Source organism: Hyperolius riggenbachi, chromosome 4 (assembly GCF_040937935.1).
Source record: "Hyperolius riggenbachi isolate aHypRig1 chromosome 4, aHypRig1.pri, whole genome shotgun sequence".
Lineage (NCBI taxonomy): Eukaryota > Metazoa > Chordata > Amphibia > Anura > Hyperoliidae > Hyperolius > Hyperolius riggenbachi.
Genome location: NC_090649.1, coordinates 442263605 through 442282433, shown reverse-complemented (window position 1 = coordinate 442282433; position 18829 = coordinate 442263605). Strand labels below are relative to the sequence as shown.

At 47.2% G+C, this 18829-nt stretch overlaps 1 protein-coding gene across 2 annotated transcripts; it reads left to right on the top strand.

The window, feature by feature from the left end:
* Nucleotides 1-847: 847 nt before the first annotated feature.
* RRP36 (ribosomal RNA processing 36) lies at nt 848-14436 on the top strand. Of its 2 annotated transcripts, none has more exons than XM_068232611.1 (8): nt 848-1160; nt 1453-1659; nt 6530-6662; nt 9482-9548; nt 9631-9735; nt 11045-11119; nt 13197-13314; nt 13771-14436. In XM_068232611.1, exons 2-8 carry the CDS (start codon nt 1470-1472, stop codon nt 13899-13901), a joined length of 819 nt encoding a protein of 272 aa, XP_068088712.1. In that variant the 5' UTR covers nt 848-1160; nt 1453-1469; the 3' UTR covers nt 13902-14436. The 2 variants fall into 2 exon arrangements, with proteins under 2 accessions (XP_068088712.1, XP_068088711.1); XM_068232610.1 differs by having other exon boundaries at nt 849-1160; nt 1450-1659.
* The last annotated feature ends 4393 nt before the right edge of the window (nt 14437-18829 follow it).

Below are 18829 nucleotides of genomic sequence, written 5' to 3'. Positions count from 1 at the left end.
AATCACCGGCTTGCGCAATTCTTTGTGCAATTGCACTCCATTCCTAACTGTGCAAAAGCGACAAGTGTAATGCTGGGAACATACGTTTCGTTTTTGCGGTAGAATCATTCCGATAGATGCATTCAATTGATAAATTCAGTCATGTTTGATTCTCCGCTCAATTATTTTCAGCTCTATTTCTGATAGAAGTGAATGGAAAAAAAAAGATAATGCTGGGAACACACGTTTCGTTTTTTGAGGCATTTAGATGGCTCGATAGATAATTTTCGACATGTCCGATCTCCAGCCCGATCATTTCGCCGCTTGATTCATTGAACACAATAGAAAAAGATAAGAAAAATAAGAGGAAAATATGAGAATCTCCTGCGGAATCGAGCGGGTAATTGATTGAGTGGCTAAATCAAGCCGTGTATGCCCAGCATAGCATAACAGGCCTTTGATTTATAAAATTCCGTCATGTCCAATTCTCCACTTGATTGTTCTCCGCTCAATTTTTTATAGAAGTGAATGGAAAAAAGGATAAGAAAAACAAGTAAAAGCAAATCGTGCTGAGAATCGAATGGCAAATTGATCGAGCATAGAATCGACCACAAAAAAAAGTATCCTGCGTTCCCAGCATAAATTGTGGGTTGCGAAAGGTTCCCAGTGGAAAAAGAGACAGGATTGTCACAATCGCTATGATTAGGGATCGGTAGGGGGCGCCTGGACTCTGCATATGCTTTTCCTAGTGCCAGGGGATGTGCCATTGCTGTAGTGATGTTATACGCAGCGCCAGTCTGATGTACCGTCACACGGCGTCTGCCAGTCACTGCGGAGCTCCCTGGAGACGTTATTGCTGTCTGATAATGGCTGAGCAGGCACATTGCAATGCATTGCTCATGATATAATTCCCGATGGGTTTGTCGATTTAGCTAGAGAGAGACACGCCCTCTATCCCCCTGACACTGAGGAGGAGCTCTGCTATAATTCCCACTCCATCCGGGCCCTATGACGATAGTCAATGCGCCAATAATGAAACGTACAATCCTGGGGACAATTGACATTCCAGCCGTGGGACCGGAAGTACGTCAGTAGTATGCACCCCTGTCACGTGACCGGAAGCGCATGTCTGCCTGAAGATCCCGTATGTGTAAATTGTAGAAGCGACACAGGAGTGTGAGGTGAATCTCCACATCACAGCGACCTTTCCCCATCTCTATTGTCAAATCCATCCCTCCAGAGTCTCCCCCTCCCTCAGCTGCTTCACCTCACTTCTGCCTCACTAATGACCCCTCCATGCCGGCCTGTGCTGTCTCCTCTGCACTCGTGTTTCCTCCCAGGGGGTCACTCCCGATCACTGAATGCACATACTATACATGTAGCAGGGGGTAGCTTCTCACACTGGCAAACATCACATTGTACTTTATACTGCAAAGATGCCCAGAGGCTGACACTTCTGTTTTACACCAGCAGAATTACCAGAACTAAGGATGCCTCTTCCGGCCCAGCCCCCAGTGAGGAGGAATCAGAATAAGGCGAAACAAAGGGTGCAGAGCTTCAACCCTGTAGAGATATCTGAACCAACCAAAATCCAAGCTGAGTCCACCGATGAGGATACAGAGGAGAGCTTCAGCGAGAGCGACTCCGACCAGGAGGTTGAACCAGTCCAACCTGACACAGGTATAGCCAGTCCACATACTGTCTGACTTCTCTCTTTCACTCTGTCTCCACTTTTCATAACGGCCATTGGCCTTCGTAATACTGGACACACCCATCTCTGGAAAGTTGAGCCCGCAGCAGAACAAGCAACAAACAGTTCTGCTCATAAATCCGCCTACAGACATGCATTACTGAATAACTACTGTACAACTTTTATTATGTAACTAAAATCTGACAGCAGACAGCTGAACATCATGCGGCGCTTTCACCTTATAGATTCCCACCCCTCCCTAATAGGTACCCTTTGTAGGGTGGATTTTTTGTATTAATGGTAGTGTCTCCTGCTGGTGTGTGTGGGTGTTAAAGGACTATATTGTATACCCACTAGTAAAAAAGCCTGCCTGTTTATTAACAGGCGTTATGCAATTGGCCGCATGCAGCTATGACCCCCGAATGCACAACCGCAACCTACCCATGACCACTGCCTGAAGCCTGCACACACAGCCACGCATGCGCACCAGGCACAACAGACACAGGACAATGTAGGGACTTATTATATAGGATGAAGCTATCCTATTCAGTATAATAAGCATAGCACATGTATAGAGGCAGCACTTACCCTATATAGAGGCCTCGTTTTCATAGTTGTTCAGAATCAAGAAAAATGTATTCTCCAAGTTCGACAATGCTGTACTCAGAATTGCTTGTGGTTCACATGGCTTAGGCAAAAGTACTCAAATCTTAACAGTTGTACAGAAGTTCATGTTACATTTCAGTGTTCTCCCCAGGACTTATTAAGTGGGCGGGCCGCCCGGCTGTTTTGAGCCACCGCCCGCCTGTTTTGAAACCCCACCACCGCCTTTTTTCTGAGTATTTACACTCTCTGAGCGGTGATCCTCAAGAAAATGGCCGCCGCAAAGCCATGAGCAGGGGACACTTTTCAAGCTCACAGTGTACTGGGCGGGAGGAGTCAGCGTCTTCCACAAATTAATGCGCGTCTGCACCACCCACCGGCCAATAGGAGACCTCGCCGACCCGACCCGCACTTCAGTCACGTGGTGTGGTGTCACCAAGGAGGGTCCTAGCGCTGCTATATGGCGAACCTGAGCGATGGAGGAGCGTGTTCACAATGTGGTTGACTCCAGCCTTGCTCTCCTTGTCGTAGTTCTGGCGGTAAGTCATGATGCTGGTGGGATTCGGTGTTGTCTCGGTTAATAACCAGTGAGGATCGGTCCGGCGCACAGAAGCCTCTATTCCGTTCAAACAAGAACCGAGGTATCTGCCAGACGTGTATTTACAGGAGTGCAGTATATCTCACCCAGCCACGCTCTGTTTAGATAGCATGAGGTTCTGTTCAGCCAAGCACGCAGCCTGTTTGCAGCATAGCTGTATTCTGCAGTCTGCCTAACGGGTCACTCATCCTCTGTAGTGGCTGCGACGTCATCTGTCTCTGCCCCGTCCCGCGCCCATGGCTCTGCTCATGTTGCACGTGGAGGTCTGGTGTCATTAATCTTTTGGTAAGACACTCTTCTCTGTACTCCCCCCCCCCCCCCCCCCACACACACACACACCCCCCCCTCCTCTTTAAAGCACACATTCCATTGCGTTTCTGCTTCTCATTTCACTGTGCCTGATGCAGGTAACGGCACACCGTTCTCACTTTGTTTATACAATGCTTTCTGCATTCCTCACTCTGGCTGGTATTGCTTTATTTGTACATAGCACTTTCTCCGCTGTTCAGCCGTTTGGCTGCTCAGTGATTTATATTTGTTTTTTTTATCTTGTATGACTGTATTTTACTGTTGCACTGTTTTATCATTTACTATATTATTTTCATTAACTGCTGCACTGCCACTTTATGCTGTATGGGCAGATCGACCAAGATACAGATCCCTCTCTGATCAGAGAGAGATCTATTGGCTGCCCATACACTGCAGACTGATTACTGAACAACTTTATGACACTGCTTCATCCTCTCCATTGCTGTCCCATCCAAATGTTAATCTGCTCCCCTGCAGCTGCTCCTGGTTCCGAATTCATGTTGCACATGGCTGGTGTATGTGTGATGTTACACGCCTTTTCCTTCACGCACCTGATCGACAACATTGGTCTGAAATTTTACAGCTTGCTCGATTGTGATATTGGTTTTGGCTCAGAATCTGTTGATTCATTGATTGGGCAGGCTTGTTGTGACACCAGTTTTAATTTAATTACATAAAATTATCCAAATCACTAGATGGATGGACACCTTAAGAACGCCTCTATTATTTGCTAAATGACTTCCTGCTTGAAGCTTTACTATTCTCAGAAAAGCATGGCGTATTATATCAATAAACTAGCCATCTGGTCTTCAACCAGTGCAGGTGGGGGAACAACATGCAGAATCTGAGACTAATCATAGTGCTGCATTTATACTTACCTGAGGATTCTTCCAGCCACCTGTGGTCCGTGGGCTCCAACGCCATCCTTCCGGGCCGCTCTGGTCCTCCGCTGGCTGGCCTAGTCTCTTCCTTCCGTGGCCCAGTTGTGCTGTAATGCCTATATAAGGACAGTGAGCGCACGGTCCACAGGGGGCTAGAGGAAACCCCAGGTAAGTATAAATACAGCACTTTGATTAGTCTCAGGTACACTTTAAAGAATGCATTAACCACACACACCTCCAACTAGTAAATTAGCGTTACTGGCTGCCAATTGATCCCCAGCACCAGCCAGATCTCTGTGACATAAATCGCACTAGCCAGTGGCTTACAGAATATGGCTGTTTAATTTTTGTATATAGAGACACTTGGCTACTAATTTTATCTTGAGGCACCTAGCTATTTAATAAAAAATTGGCTATTTTATCTTGATGCAAAGGAATACTTGATTCTTTTACCTGGATTCATGTGACTACTTGATTCTTGAATCTGGAGGCATGTGATTAATCAGCTATTGGGCAATGAATTTTGTTTTTTAATATATAATCGATGATTCAAAATTTTTATTCTGCATGAAGGCTAGTTTCCATTAGGGGTTATTTGCAGCATTACCCTGCATGTAAATTAATTTGCCTCGCCGTGGACCCACCCCACAGTGGTTGGCATGCACACCACTGGCTGGCAGAGGAGGATGGAGAAATCCGGGCAATCAGCAGGGATGAGTACCGAGGTGGATGGATCACGCCCATTATCCGCCCCATGTCATAGCCACGCCCATTTTACTCCACCCGGCTACTTTTTCATGCCACCCGGCTGGAGAAAAATTCTGGGGAGAACACTGCATTTACAAAACATTAACAACATTGCCATCACATTAGCATCTTGCAATAGTGTGTTACATTACAGGAGGGAAACACTTAAGGCAGCATGTGGAGTGTGTGGCTGGTAGTTTTTCTAGCTAGGAGGTTAGATGGAGAGCTGGCGTTTAACAGAAGAACTGCCTGGGGGAAGACTGTGTTCCTGCACTTGGTAGTTCTAGATGGGATAGTTCGTTAGCAACGCCCCGATGGGAGGAGTTCACAGGGTGGGAGAGGTCGCAGGAAATCCTGGCTCTCTTCATCCTAGCAGTGTGGAGAAGATCGAGAGGTGGCAGAGGCAATTCGAGGATCCTTTAGCATTGCTAATGACTCTGTGCAGTTTATGACTGTCACTAGCCGTTGCTCCAGCATACCAGATGATGACTGAGAAGCAAAGGATAGATTCTGTGGTAGCAGTGTAGAAGCTGGTCAGCAGCTCCCAAGACATGCCAAATTTGGTGCAATAAAAAAAGTGTCTCTGCTGAGCCTCCTTTTGTATTTTGAAGGTATTCTTCCCCCATCATAGGTCAGTGGATAAGGTTGTGCCAAGGAATCGAACAGATGGTACTCTGGAGACTTCAGTCTCACATGACTGGGGGGAGCTTTCTGAAATCAACAATCAGCTCAAACATCTTTGTTGTGTTGAGAACGAGGTTGTTATTCTTGCACAAATTGCAGATTCTCTGGCTACTGTAAACATGCTCTTTGTTGCTGCCAATGAGACCGATGATAGTTGTGTCATCAGCAAATTTGATGATCTTAACGGAGTCCACCGAGGAAGTACAGTTATTGGTGAACAGGAGGAAAAGCAGTGGAGACAGTAGTTCTCACGATGAAGGAGCAGTTACCAGGCTTGACCTGTTCTGTCCTTCCTGAGACGAAACTCTTGACCTCTGCACAGAGAGTGGGGCCAACACTGAGCTGCAGCAAGTTGTTGATCAGGATGTCTGGACAGATCGTGTTGAAGGCCATTGTTAAGTCCAGGAGCAGGATTCTGGCATAGGAGTCAGGCCTATGAAGGTGCTCTGTGGTGTGCGCTAGGCTGACATTAACGGCATCCTCTATGGGACCTGTTAGCCATGTATGCGAATTGAAGTGGGTCAAGGAGTGCGTTGGTGGAGCGTGTAAGGTGGGCAAGGACTAGTCGTTCAAGGATCTTCATGATGGTGGGTGTTAAAGCCACACGTCTGAAGTTGTTGAGGTCTGTGCTGCCTGGCATTTTGGGGACTGGTATAATTGTCGACCTTGGCATTGTCCATGGCAATCTGCTGTATGCAGTTATATTTTAGAAATCTAATAAAAGTTTTTGTTATCCAGTTATGCAGTGTTTATGATACCATATGTGTAGCAGAACTTTGTTCTTGGCTTATTCTGCTCTTGGTTTAGCTCTCTAGAGATGGGCGTCTCCGGTCATGTGACCCAGACAATCATTGCTCCAGAGCTTATTTAAGGTCCTGCAGCCAACGGGAAGAGCTAAAAATGAGAGCTGGAAATGTTTTTGTGGGAGAAGGTAGGCATGAGTACTTTTGCAAGTTACAGAATTTGACATTTCCTGGGTTGAAGGCAGACACCAGTAACTCTGCTCACCTTTTTCTATTAAAATTGTTTTCCTCCCAGAGCTGTCATCCATGTCATTCGAGGAGCTGATGCGTCTACAGAACACAGTGGGGAAGAAAGCATTGCAGAAAGCTATGCAGCGTCCGCCTGGCAAGGCCCTAACAGAGGGGAGACTACAGGCCAGCAAATCACAGTGAGTCCTATCCTGGGGGAAAGTTGAGGTCAGAATTGGAGAGAAATGTGTAATGGTAGTTGGGGAAAGAGGACTGGAGTCTGAGGTCCGTTGTGGAGAAGCTCCAATGTTTGGTTTGGAGGGCAGGTGTTAAGATGCAAGGGAGGAGAGAAGAGCCCTATGCTGGGGGGGGGGGGGGGGGGGGGGGTATGGAAGGTCAAGCTTGGGGAGATGGGTTGTGTAAAAGGAAAGGGGCAAGCTGTACTCTGGGAAGATGGGAGGAATCTGAGGTAGAGCGGGACATAAGTTCTATATTAGGGCTGTGGTGTGGCATGATGGATTAGAATGGCAAGCTTCACTCTGGAGTTTGTGTGAGGGGGGGGGGGGGGGTCTGGGTTGGGGAGGGAAGGAAGGAGGGATTTAGGGTGAAGGTATGGAGTGGGCAAGACCTCTGCTGTGGGTCGTGGTCGGCATTGGAGATGTAGATGTAGCTACTGGGGTTGGTAAGACCACTTCTAGGAGTTAGGGTTGGGGAAGGAGTTATAGGGATTTGTCAAGATCTCTGCTGTGAGTTTGGGATGGAGCTAGGGGGTTGCTTGAGACATCTGCTTTGGGTTAATGATGGTGGTGGTGGTGGGGGGGGGGGGGGGTTGGTAAGACTTCTGCAGTGGATTGGGGGGAAGAAGGTAAGCCCTCTACTGTGGGTTGGGAATGGTAAGACCCCTGCTGTGGGTTGAGGATGGGGGGGGGGGGTAGTAAGTCCACTACTGTAGGTTAGGGATGGGGAAGGGGGGGGGGTAGAGAGGCCCCTGCTTTGGGGCTGGTGAGACTGGGGATTGATGAATGGATAAGGGGAAGGTAAGACCTCTGCTGTGGGTTTGAGATGGAGTTATGGGGGTGGGGAATCGTTTGCTGTGGGTTGGGATCAGCGTTAGGGATATATAGGGCCCATTTCTACTATAGCCAAATATGCAGCGTTTTCCCGCATGCAAGCTACACAAGGAAATGCTTCCTATTCAGACACCAGCATATCGTCTGAATCGCTTGTCAGTGCAGTTCTGGAGGGCATGCTGTGGTGTTCTGTACCATACATTCAAGTCGATTTGGCTGAGGCTTCATAGAAGTATGGGTGCCGCATCCAATTCAGAAACAGACACGGCATGGAAATAGGAAGTGTAAATGGGGCCATAATCCGGATTTGGGAAGGAAGATGCAGAGATATGGAATTTGAGTCAGTGGGAGGAAGGTTGGTTTGGAGGGGGGGGGAGAGACAGACAAACAGACCATCAGGTTGATTCATGAAGCTTATTGCGATGACACAGCGCAAGTTTATTCTTATTACATGCATTAAAGAGACTCTGTAACATCAAAAAGATCCCCTGGGGGGTACTCACCTTGGGTGGGGGAAGCCTCGGGATCCTAATGAGGCTTCCCACGCCGTCCTCTGTCCCACGGGGGTCTCGCTGCAGCCCTCCGAACAGCCGGCGACAGACCCGACTGTCAGTTCAATATTTACCTTTGCAGGCTCCAGGGGGGGGGGGGGGTGGGGCGCTGTGGCTGCTTTCGGCTCGGAACTAGACGGAAATACCCGATCTCCGTCGGGTCCGCTCTACTGCGCAGGCACCGGAGACTTGCGCCTGCGCAGTAGAGCAGACCCGACGACGATCGGGTATTTCCGCCTACTTCGGAGCCGACAGCCACCAGAGCGCCTGCGCAGGAGCCGGGAAGGTAAATATTTACTTCACCGCTTACTTCGCCGCTGTACGGAGGGCTGCAGCGAGACCCCCGAGGGACGGAGGACGGCGTGGCAAGCCTCATTAGGATCCTGAGGCTTCCCCCACCCGAGGTGAGTACCCCCCAGGGGACATTTTGATGTTACAGTTCCTCTTTAAGTTAGTGAAACTCACATTCTCCTGGCATCGTAACGTGCGCTCCTTAGTAACAGCTGATCCATCTATGAATGCTGCACAATAGTGACAAGGGCCAGAACCATACGCCCCCTACTACGTTACTACGAGAGGAATTTTCACGTTTCAGTGCTTCTCCCTTTCATTCCTCAATAACTATCACTACTTATCACAACAAAATGATCTATACCTTGTTTTTTCCGCCACCAATTTTGCTTTCTTTGGGTGGTACATTATGCTAAGAATTATTTTATTCTAAATGCATTTTAACGAGAGTAATAAGGAAAAAAAAAATCATTATTTCTCAGTTTTCGGCCATTATAGTTTTTAAAATAATGCATGTTACCGTAATTAAAATCCACACATTTTATTTGCCCATTCGTCTCAGTTATTGATAGGTTAAAATGATATCCCTAGTATAATGTATGGTGACAATATTTTATTTGGAAATAAAGGTGCATTTTTTCAGTTTTACATCCATCACTAATTTTTAGCCCATAATTTAATAATATGCCCTCTTGACATGCATATTAAAAACATTTATTCCCTAAACTCAGTAGGTGTTATTTTACTATTTGGCCACTCACCCATTACTTCCTATTCGCATACGTAAAGTACGCTATAGGAAGTAATGTGTTGCTACATTGTAACTAGGGAAGTGATGCAGGCATCAATGGATGCTTTGCGATCACGGTGGCCCAGAGGGGAGATTAATGAATGGGAACTTTGTTCCCATTCATAAATCTAACGATCGGCGGTGGAAATCGGCGAGCGGGAGGAAGTGCAGCGGAAATGGTGACTTGGCCTGTGTAATAAGAATTAACTTGCACTGTGTCGGCACGATCAGCTCCACAAATCAACCTGCATATGTATCTGTTGCGAAGACCTAATGCTCACACTAACCAATGCAGCATGTTGTGTTCTTTATTGCAGACCTGTTGAGATGTCCTCCAAGAAGCCTGTTCCGTTTCTAAGGAAGGTGCTGCCCGTCACAAAGACGGTGAGAGGATCTGTTTATATTAAAATCCAGGGGTGGGCCAGCCAGATACCAGGTACTAATTAATTTGGTTATTGTCCGACAGATGCGCAGAGATCCCCGATTTGATGACCTGTCAGGTGAATACAAGCCGGAGGTGTTTGAGAAGACCTACAAATTCCTAGACGATATTAAGAAGAGAGAGCGCGAGGTGCGTGACTGTGTATAGAGCTGCCATATTCCTTGGCATTTAAAACCACAAAACACAGGTTCACATGATGGTCAGGGGTCCCGGGAATCTGCCACAGATTGGGACCCCTAAACTACCATGCGATACCCAGAGGGAGATACAGGTGAGCCCTGGACCTCTCACCACCAGGGGAATCACCCTCACTGCCTCTGAACTGAATGCTGTTTCAAAACACGAAAAAAGAAAATGCACACTCCCAGCTAGCACACCAGTGTCTTGTGGTTTTAAAATTCTTATTGCAGCTTCCAGGATGCGGTTGATAGGTGAGTGGTTAGGGAGGGGACCAAGTGGGGGCTGTACCTGCATGCGGTGTCCCTGCTGACTGACATAATCTACAATTACATCCGACCGAAGCCTCCCGCCTAATGCTGCTAATTGTATGCAATTCCTGCTAGATTTGATACGGCAGACAAAGGGTGTATACCATTGCACCTGATTGGCCAACAGGCGTCTGCTGATCAGATATAAGGTAGGAATGTGCTAGCTGGGAGTGTGCATTTGCTTTTCATGTTTTGCGTATTCCTTGGCATGGCTGTCATCTTTGTAGCTCTAACCGTATGTTGGAGATAAGCTTGTGATGAAAGGAAGTGCACATGTTCTACATTGAAATATGTTGGGTCTTTTCAATTGATTGGGTAAAGAGCCATTGAATGAAGATCTTGAGGGTTAGCAGGTATAGTGAGCTTAGTGTAGGGTTTGATTTAGGAAGAAGTGTGAAGATGGGCCAGAGTGCTAGGCTGCAGTAATACTTGCAGGGGAGCAGTATTGCTCATACTGAGTAGCATAGAGTACTTAGCTACTTGGAATTAAAATTAGCCAGCGCTGACTGCAGAAGAGAGGGGTTAACTTACCCATGCTGCCGACTGGATCCAATGTTCTCAGCTTGCATTCCTTGTCACTCCCACGCTTCCTCCTTGAAGGAGGAAGTATGGGAGTGACATGGAGCACATTGGATCCAGTCAGCAGCATGGGTAAGTTGACACCCCTTCCCGCGGTCAGCACTGGCTAATTTTAATTCCGAGTAGCTACATAATCATAGCTACTCGGTATAAGCAATACTACTAGGGAAAAGGAGCTAATGTGGTTGGCCACTGGTATTCCTCCTTGGGAAGAAAGGCCAGACATATCTACTGCTAATCAATATGAAGGTGTATGTGCTGGTGATGCTGCCAAAATGTCATTGTCTGATCTGTGTGTGTGTCACTGTTCCTTTCTGCCTGTTATTTGTCTGTGTCCCTTGTCACCAATTTCCTTTCTTCTTTGTATTCAGGTTGTGGCAAAGAAGCTACACAAAACTCGAGAACCGGAACTGAAAGGGAAGCTGGAACAGCTGCTGTACAGAATGGTAAGAAGTCTCTTCAGGGGTTGGACCTGACAAAATGCTGAGGGGGGGTCTCCTCATGGGCAGAGCCTTTTTCACATCAGTGGCCTGCAGAATGATGAGGGGCCACTTAAAGCGGTTTAAAACTCTGACAAAAAAAATCAACAAAAATGTGTTTTCCTACTTTTTATAACCCATACAATTATCATATTTGCTTTTGTGCACAAGTATTATAATTAATTTATAAATTATAACTTCCCAATGTTCAGTTTATTTACTTTGAAAGCTGCTGGTGCATTTTATTTATAACTGTTGTAATTCTGTTTTAAAGAGAACCCGAGGTGGGGTTCTTACAATGCAATCCACATACAGAGGCTGGGTCTGCCTATACTGCCCAGCCTCTGTTGCTATTTCAATCCCCCCTAAGCCCCCTCTGCTCTCTGCTATCGCCCCCCCGGCCTACTGCATAGCTCCGGTCCCCGCCCGCATCCCTTACCTCCCCGCTGATTGGAGGGAAGGGACCGGAGCTATGCAGGAGGCGGGGGGAGCACGAAGAGTGACAGTACAGATGTAAGCACAGCGCGGCTGTGATTTATTGGGGATTGCAGAGCGCAGGGGGAACTTAGGGGGGATTGAAATAGCAACAGAGGCTGGGAAGTATAGGCAGACCCAGCCTCTGTACATAGATTGCATTGTCAGAGCCCCGCCTCAGGTTCTCTTTAAATGCAGCCATCAGTGATTTCTGACCTGTTTCAAGTAAAAAGAAAAAAGGCGGACCGCTGCTCCCACACTGCCCCACAGCAAGTATCCAAAGGGTATGTCTTTTATCCATACATTTGCAATGTTTATGGACTTCTTTGCATGACCAGCAACAGATACAATAAAGAACAGCTTCTGCTTAACCTTCAGATGTAGTGCCGGATGAATCTATCTCTCTATTACATGATTTCTGACCTGTGTTTCACTCCAGGACTCATTAGCATAAGTTTTTGCACAGTCAGAGAATATTTACTTAATTGTATCAAGTAAAGAATGTATACAGAAGATAAGCTAATCACCAGTTGGGATGTGGCAGCCCCTGCAGGAGAAAAAGTCAGTCCTATGATGTAACCATTTAAATGCTGTTTTACTAAAAAAAATTGTGTTAGTATATTATATGCTGTAAATAATCTTTTGGAGCAAAGAAGAAATACTGGGTTATATTCCACTTTAATCTTCCTGGCGGTAACCCTGAACGTAGTTCAGGGAAAGCCGCGCAGGAGGTTTTCTCAGGCCCTGCTGGGCCAATTTGCTTAATTTTTCTTTTGCTGAACGCAGCTAGCACTTTGCTAGCTGCGTCAGCACACAGATCGCCACCGGCCTGCGCTCGATCGCCGCTATCCGCTCCGCCGCGCCCCCCCCCCAGACCCCGTGCGCTGCCTGGCCAATCAGTGCCAGGCAGCGCTGAGGGGTGGATCGTGACTCCCAAAGACGTCCGCTGACGTCAGTGACGTCATCCCGCCCCATCGCCATGGCGACGGGGGAAGCCCTCCAGGAAATCCCGTTCTTTGAACGGGATTTCCTGATCGGAGATCGCCGAAGGGGGGGGGGGGGGATGCCGCTGAGCAGCGGCTATCATGTAGCAGGATTTAAAACAAAAAAAAATTTAAAAAAATGCTGCGCTGCCTCCTGGCGGAATACATTAGACCGCCAGGAGGGTTAAGGGGGAAATCCGTCTTCAGCTGTGTAGCCTGCAGATTGGTGAGGGGTCAAAGTGTGGACCCTTCAAATTAGTGGTCTGCACAATGAGTGGCCTGCAGAATGGTGAGGGGTCACTTCAGAAACATAGGCCATGATGCGCTAAAGTCTTTTCACAGAATTTTCTCGGAGGTGGTGTTATCATTCCTATTTGGGTATATTGAATGAGATACAGATAACCCCAAGTTAATGCAAAGTACAGTCTTTCTTGAGATCAGAAGTTTGTCAGGATTATTAATCCCTATGGGTTGGTTCTGGTATGATGGAGGAGCGGCTTTCTCAGGGCTGAAGCCTTGTAGATAGTGAGGGCACTGCTTATGAGGATGGCTGATTTGCTGTAATATGATCTCTTATGTCTTCTCAGGATCAGCAGGAACAGGCCACACACAAAAAACAGAAGCTGAGAGAGAAGGAACTGGAGTACAAGAAAGAGCTACGTGAACGTGCCCGCCAGGGGGTGAAACCATTTTATCTGAAAAAAGGTGAGTGTGCTTTCTATATAATACTTGGATAGGAAATAGAGTAGAGTTGGTGTCAGGGTAGGTGGGGCACCCCACTTGGGGAAGGAGGTGAAGTTGGTGCCAGTGGCTGGGGCACATGAGATGGAAAAGGTGGGGTTGGTGTCCTTTGGTGAGGCACACAGGAAGGTAGAGTTAGAATCAGGGTGGTTGGGGCACTCCGAATAAAGAAGGTGGTGATGTTGGTGGCTGGGACGCACAAGATGGAGAAGGTGGAGTTCGGTATTGGTGGGTGGAGCGCACAGGATGGGGAAGAAGGTGGAGTTGGTGTCAGGGTGGGTGGAGAACACACTGGACGGAGGAGGGAAGGGGTGCATATAAGTCTGGATGCTTCAGTCAAGGACTTATTGTGAAACTCATGTATTGCTGGGTGTTCTGGCAACTTCCCAAAAGTAATGCATTTTCTCTCTGGTCCTCCAGGTGATATTCGGAAGATGGAGCTAGCAGAGAAATATCAGGAGCTGAAGAAGAAGGGGAAACTGGAGCATTTCCTGAACAAGAAAAGGAAACGAAACTCCAATAAGGATCGCCGCAGACTTCCAAAAAAATAAGCAATGGTCATACTGTTGAGAACAGCTTTCCCCAGCAGAGGCAAGCGTTTAGGACTACATTCTGCAATGTGGATGGTGGGCTGCAACCTCCTCCTGCGTTGGGGGTGGGCTGCGTCCTCCTTTTGTGTAGAGGGTGGGCTGTGTCCTCCTCCTGCGGAGGCAAGCGTTTCCTCCCCCAGCAGAGGCAAGCGTTTAGGACTACATTCTGCAATGTGGATGGTGGGCTGCGACCTCCTCCTGCGTTGGGGGTGGGCTGCGTCCTCCTTTTGTGTAGAGGGTGGGCTGTGTCCTCCTCCTGCGTGGGGGCTGGGCTGCGGCCGCCTCCTGCGTGGGAGGTGGGCTGTGTCGTCCTCCTGTGTGGAGCTGGGCTACTGCCAGCCATCGCCTCCTCATTCCATAATATTTATGGTCAAATATATTTCCTCAGAGGTCTGCCTGAGGCCAATGTGTGAATAGTGCCCCTCCCCTATCACAAATCAGAGGTGGAACTGCTCCTATGCGGTTTGTGTAAATAATAAAATGTTATTGGACCGGAGATGCCTCCTTCCGTAGAGTGCATGCTTTGAACTCTGGATTTCACCATCGCTATGTAAATAGAGCTGGGAAATGTATGTGGCTCCCCTCCACAGTGCAGTATACCCTCCCACACCCCAGAGAAGAGAACACGGTGTCATTGGCCAATCTGTACTTCTCTGAATGCCCATCACTGAAGATGATCACCCAATCACCCCACGGTAAAACCAGCAACTATCTCTTGTGAGAAACAGTAATGCCCCTTCTATGGATCACCCAAAACTCCACCCTACAGAGCAGCCCCAGCCCAGGAAAGTACTGCAGAAAAACTGCATGCATCAGGAGCAAACTGTTTATGCAACCAAATCAAACTCTCAAATAAAAGCGTTCGGTGCTCAAAACTGTGTTAAAGGGAACCTGAAGAGAGAGGTATATGGAGGCTGCCATATTTATTTCATTTTTGGCTGTAGTAGTGTTTGACCTGAAACTAGCATGCAGCCAATATTGTCAGATTTTTGTAAGAAAAATCTGCTCTGCATGCTTTTTTATGGCTGTAAATGTTAGAGGCAAAGGATCAGCTGGACTGCCTGGCAACTGGTATTGTTTAAAAGGAAATAAATATGGCAGTAGGGTTGCCGCGGTATACTGGCATGACTGTATACTGCGGTTTGATTGTGCGTGGTAATCATACCATGCACATTCTCATTTTACCGGTTTTCGGGGGGCGGGGCGACGTAGCGGCGGGGGCACAAACAACTGCGGGGGATAAATAAATACTCGCTGACAGGTCCTGTATGCTGTACTGCCTTCATTCTACTTCCTGTACTTGCTTCCCATTTCCCTGAACAAGGAAATGGAACACAAGAACAGGAAGTAGCATGAAGCCAGTACAGCGTGCAGGACCTGCCGGCAAGTGAGTATTTGTACCCCCGCCGCTGCGTCCCCCTGGCTGTCTATACTGAGGGCACCTATCCTGCCTACACCTATCACTGGCTACCTATGCTGCGGCCACCTATCCTGCCTACACCTATCACTGGCTACCTATGCTGCGGCCACCTATCCTGCCTACACCTATCCTTGGCTACCTATGCTGCAGGCACTTATCCTGCCTACACATATCCCTGGCTACCTGTGTTGCAGGCACCTATCCTGGGTACACCTATTCCTGGCTACCTATGCTGCGGCCACCTTACCGGCCTACACCTATCTCTAGCTACCTATGTATACCTATGACATATTACACAGTACAGAGTATATTGTCTTGACACTAACTGTCCCTCAGGGGCCTCACAATCTAGTCCTTACCATAGTCATATGTCTATGTATGTATCGTGTAGTGCATGTATCATAGTCTAGGGCCAATTTTAAGGGGGAAGCCAATTGACTTATGTGTATGATTTTGGGATGTGGGAGGAAATCAGAGTGCCCAGAGGAAACACACGCAAAGACGGGGAGAACATACAAACACCGTGCAGATGATGACCTGGCTGGGATTCGAACCAGGGTCCCAGCACTGCAAGGCGAGAGCGCTAACAACTACGCCACCGTACTGTTAGCCCCTGGACGCTGAAAGCTCAAGTCTCATTTGCCCCTGGTTTTGAATTACTAATTCCATTTTTGGAGAATCATAATTTACTCATATTTTCTTATAAACAGCCACTAAATTCCATTATTTTAATGCATTCCATTGTAGAGAAATGAAATAACTGCCTTTCTACAAATGCTATTATCAATTTAAAGGGGGCCTTAAAGGGATACTGTAGGGGGGTCGGGGGAAAATGAGTTGAACTTATCCGGGGCTTCTAACAGTCCCCCGCAGACATCCTGTGCCCGCGCAGCCACTCACCGATGATCTGGCCCCGCCTCCGGTTCACTTCTGGAATTTCAGACTTTAAAGTCTGAAAACCACTGCGCCTGCGTTGCCATGTCCTCAGTCCCGCTGATGTCACCAGGAGCATACTGCGCAGACCCAGACCATACTGGGCCTACGCAGTATACTCCTGGTGACATCAGCGGGATCGAGGACACAGCAATGCAGGCGCAGTGGTTTTCAGACTTTAAAGTCTGAAATTCCAGAAGTGAACCGGAGGCGGGGCCAGAGCATCGGTGAGTGGCTGCGCAGGCATCGGATGTCTGTGGGGGACCATTAGAAGCCCCGGGTAAGTTCAACTCCTTTTCCTCCGACCCCCCCTACAGTATCCCTTTAACTGTAAAAAAAACAAAAACAAACGTTTACTTACCTGGGGCAACTACCAGCCCCCTGCAGCCATCCTGTGCCCTCGCAGTCACTCATGGCTCCTCTGGTCCCCCGCTGCCAGCTAGTTTTGTTTTTGCCAACTGGGAGTCGGCCGTCCGCCATGCGTACGTTTTTTACAGTTAAGGTTCCCTTTAAGCACAGCTAAACATGCATTGTTTTAGTAAGAATTATTTTCTTTGATTTTTGGCTTGATCTCCTAAAAAAAGACGAAACATGTCTGTCAGAACCCTATGTATCATATACGCAACTTCCAACTACACCAACAGGCAGGATCTGGGTAATTCTGTGGTGCGTAAGGCTCATCACGTACGTGTGTGTGTGTGTGCGCGCGTGCGCTTCTCATTGTTATACATGTTACAGAGACGTGTATGATGTAACTTCCTGTGTCAGGGGTCACTACGCTACAGAGAAGTGTATGCCATTTCCTGTGCCGGGTGTAAATTCCCTATATGACTGAACTAGAAATGAGCTAGACAGAGCGCGCTCCATTATATGATGCAATACAATTGGTTAGTGAAAGTCTTGCACTCAGTCCATCAGATCCAATAATCTGCAGGGAAGAGTGTGATGGAGTTTTCATGGTCACGTTTTTTGCTCCACTGCCAAAAGTAAGATTAACATGCTGCCTCCCTCCACCTTCCTTCCTCCTGAGCCACATCCTCATCATTCTCTTCCCAGTATCTGTGCCCCCATTCTCCACTTGTGTTCCCCAATCAGAAAATAATGAATTAAGTACAATAGTTTACTCCAATCACTATAAAACCATTATGTAGGTAGAAAACAGCTTTATAAAAGTAATACCTTTTAATGGCTGACTGATAAAGTTACATTTTTAATTATCAGTTAGCCATTAACCACTTCAGCCTACAGTGTTGTTTCACCTTGTGCATCCGAACAACTTTCACCTCCCATTCATTCGCCAATAACTTTATCACTACTTATCACACTGAAATGATCTATATCTTGTTTTTTCCGACACCGTTTAGACTTTCTTTGGGTGGTACATTTTGCTAAGAATTATTGTATTCTAAATCCATTTTAACAGGAAGATTAAGAAAGAAATGGAGAAAAAATCATAATTTCTCAGTTTTTGGCCATTTATAGTTTGAAAATAATACATGCTACTTAATTAAAAACTCCTGTATTTTATTTGCCCATTTGTCCCGGTTATTACACAGTTTAAAGGGACTCCGAGCTCTAAATAAAAACGAAATTGGTACTCACCTGGGGCTTTCTGCAGCCCTCCGTAGGTCAGGAGGTCCCACGGCATCCATCTGGCTCTTCTCCCAGGCCTTCGCTCAGAAATGGCTCCCGGCGACACTGGGCAATGGGTGTCGGGCTACTTCTTCCTGAAACGTCACTTCTGTCGTCACTACTCCGGCCGCCTCGCGTCATGCCTGCGTGACAGTACTGCGCACGAGCGTTTAAACCGCACATGCGCAGTACTGTCACGCCGGCCGCCATGGTACGACAAAAGTGACGTTTCAGGAAGAAGGAGCCCAACACTCGGGCCCAGTGTCGCCGGGAGCCATTTCTGAGCGAAGGCCTGGGAGAAGAGCCAGATGGACGCCGTGGGACCTCCTGACCTACGGTGGGCTGCAGAAAGCCCCAGGTGAGTACCAATTTCGTTTTTATTTAGAGCTCTGAGTCCCTTTAAATTATGTCCCTATCACAATGTATGGTGCTGATATTTTATTTGGAAATAAAGGTTCATCTTTTCAGTTTTGCATCCATCGCTTATTACAAGCCCATAATTTAAAAAATAACAGCAATATACCTTACTACATACATATTAGAAAAGTTTAGTCCCTAAGGTAACTATTTGCTTTTTTTTTTTTTTTATTGTATTTTTATTTTTTTACAAAGAAAATTTTGTGTAGCTATTGGGGAGTGTGGGAGGTAAAGGACTAATTTTAACATTAAAAAAAGTAATTATCTGGAAATTTTTATTTCCAGATGTAATTTTACTATTTGGCCACAAGTTCCCCTCAGGGGTTACTTCTGCACGCTTAGTATTACTATGCAAACGAAAGTAAAGTGTGGATGGGGCAGAAGGGGATTTATGAAGGACGGAGCCGTCTCGGTGACCGTCGGTCTTTCATACGGTGACTTAGATCAATGAATGAGAACTGTGATCTCCGGGCTAATGGAAGGCGGC

Excerpts from the sequence above, each read along its gene's own strand:
- RRP36 (XM_068232611.1), top strand. The coding sequence starts at position 1,470 with ATGCCTCTTCCGGCCCAGCCCCCAGTGAGGAGGAATCAGAATAAGGCG. Across the intron at positions 11,120-13,196 it reads AACAGCTGCTGTACAGAATG|GATCAGCAGGAACAGGCCAC; the intron begins GTAAGAAGTCTC and ends ATGTCTTCTCAG. Across the intron at positions 13,315-13,770 it reads ACCATTTTATCTGAAAAAAG|GTGATATTCGGAAGATGGAG; the intron begins GTGAGTGTGCTT and ends CTGGTCCTCCAG.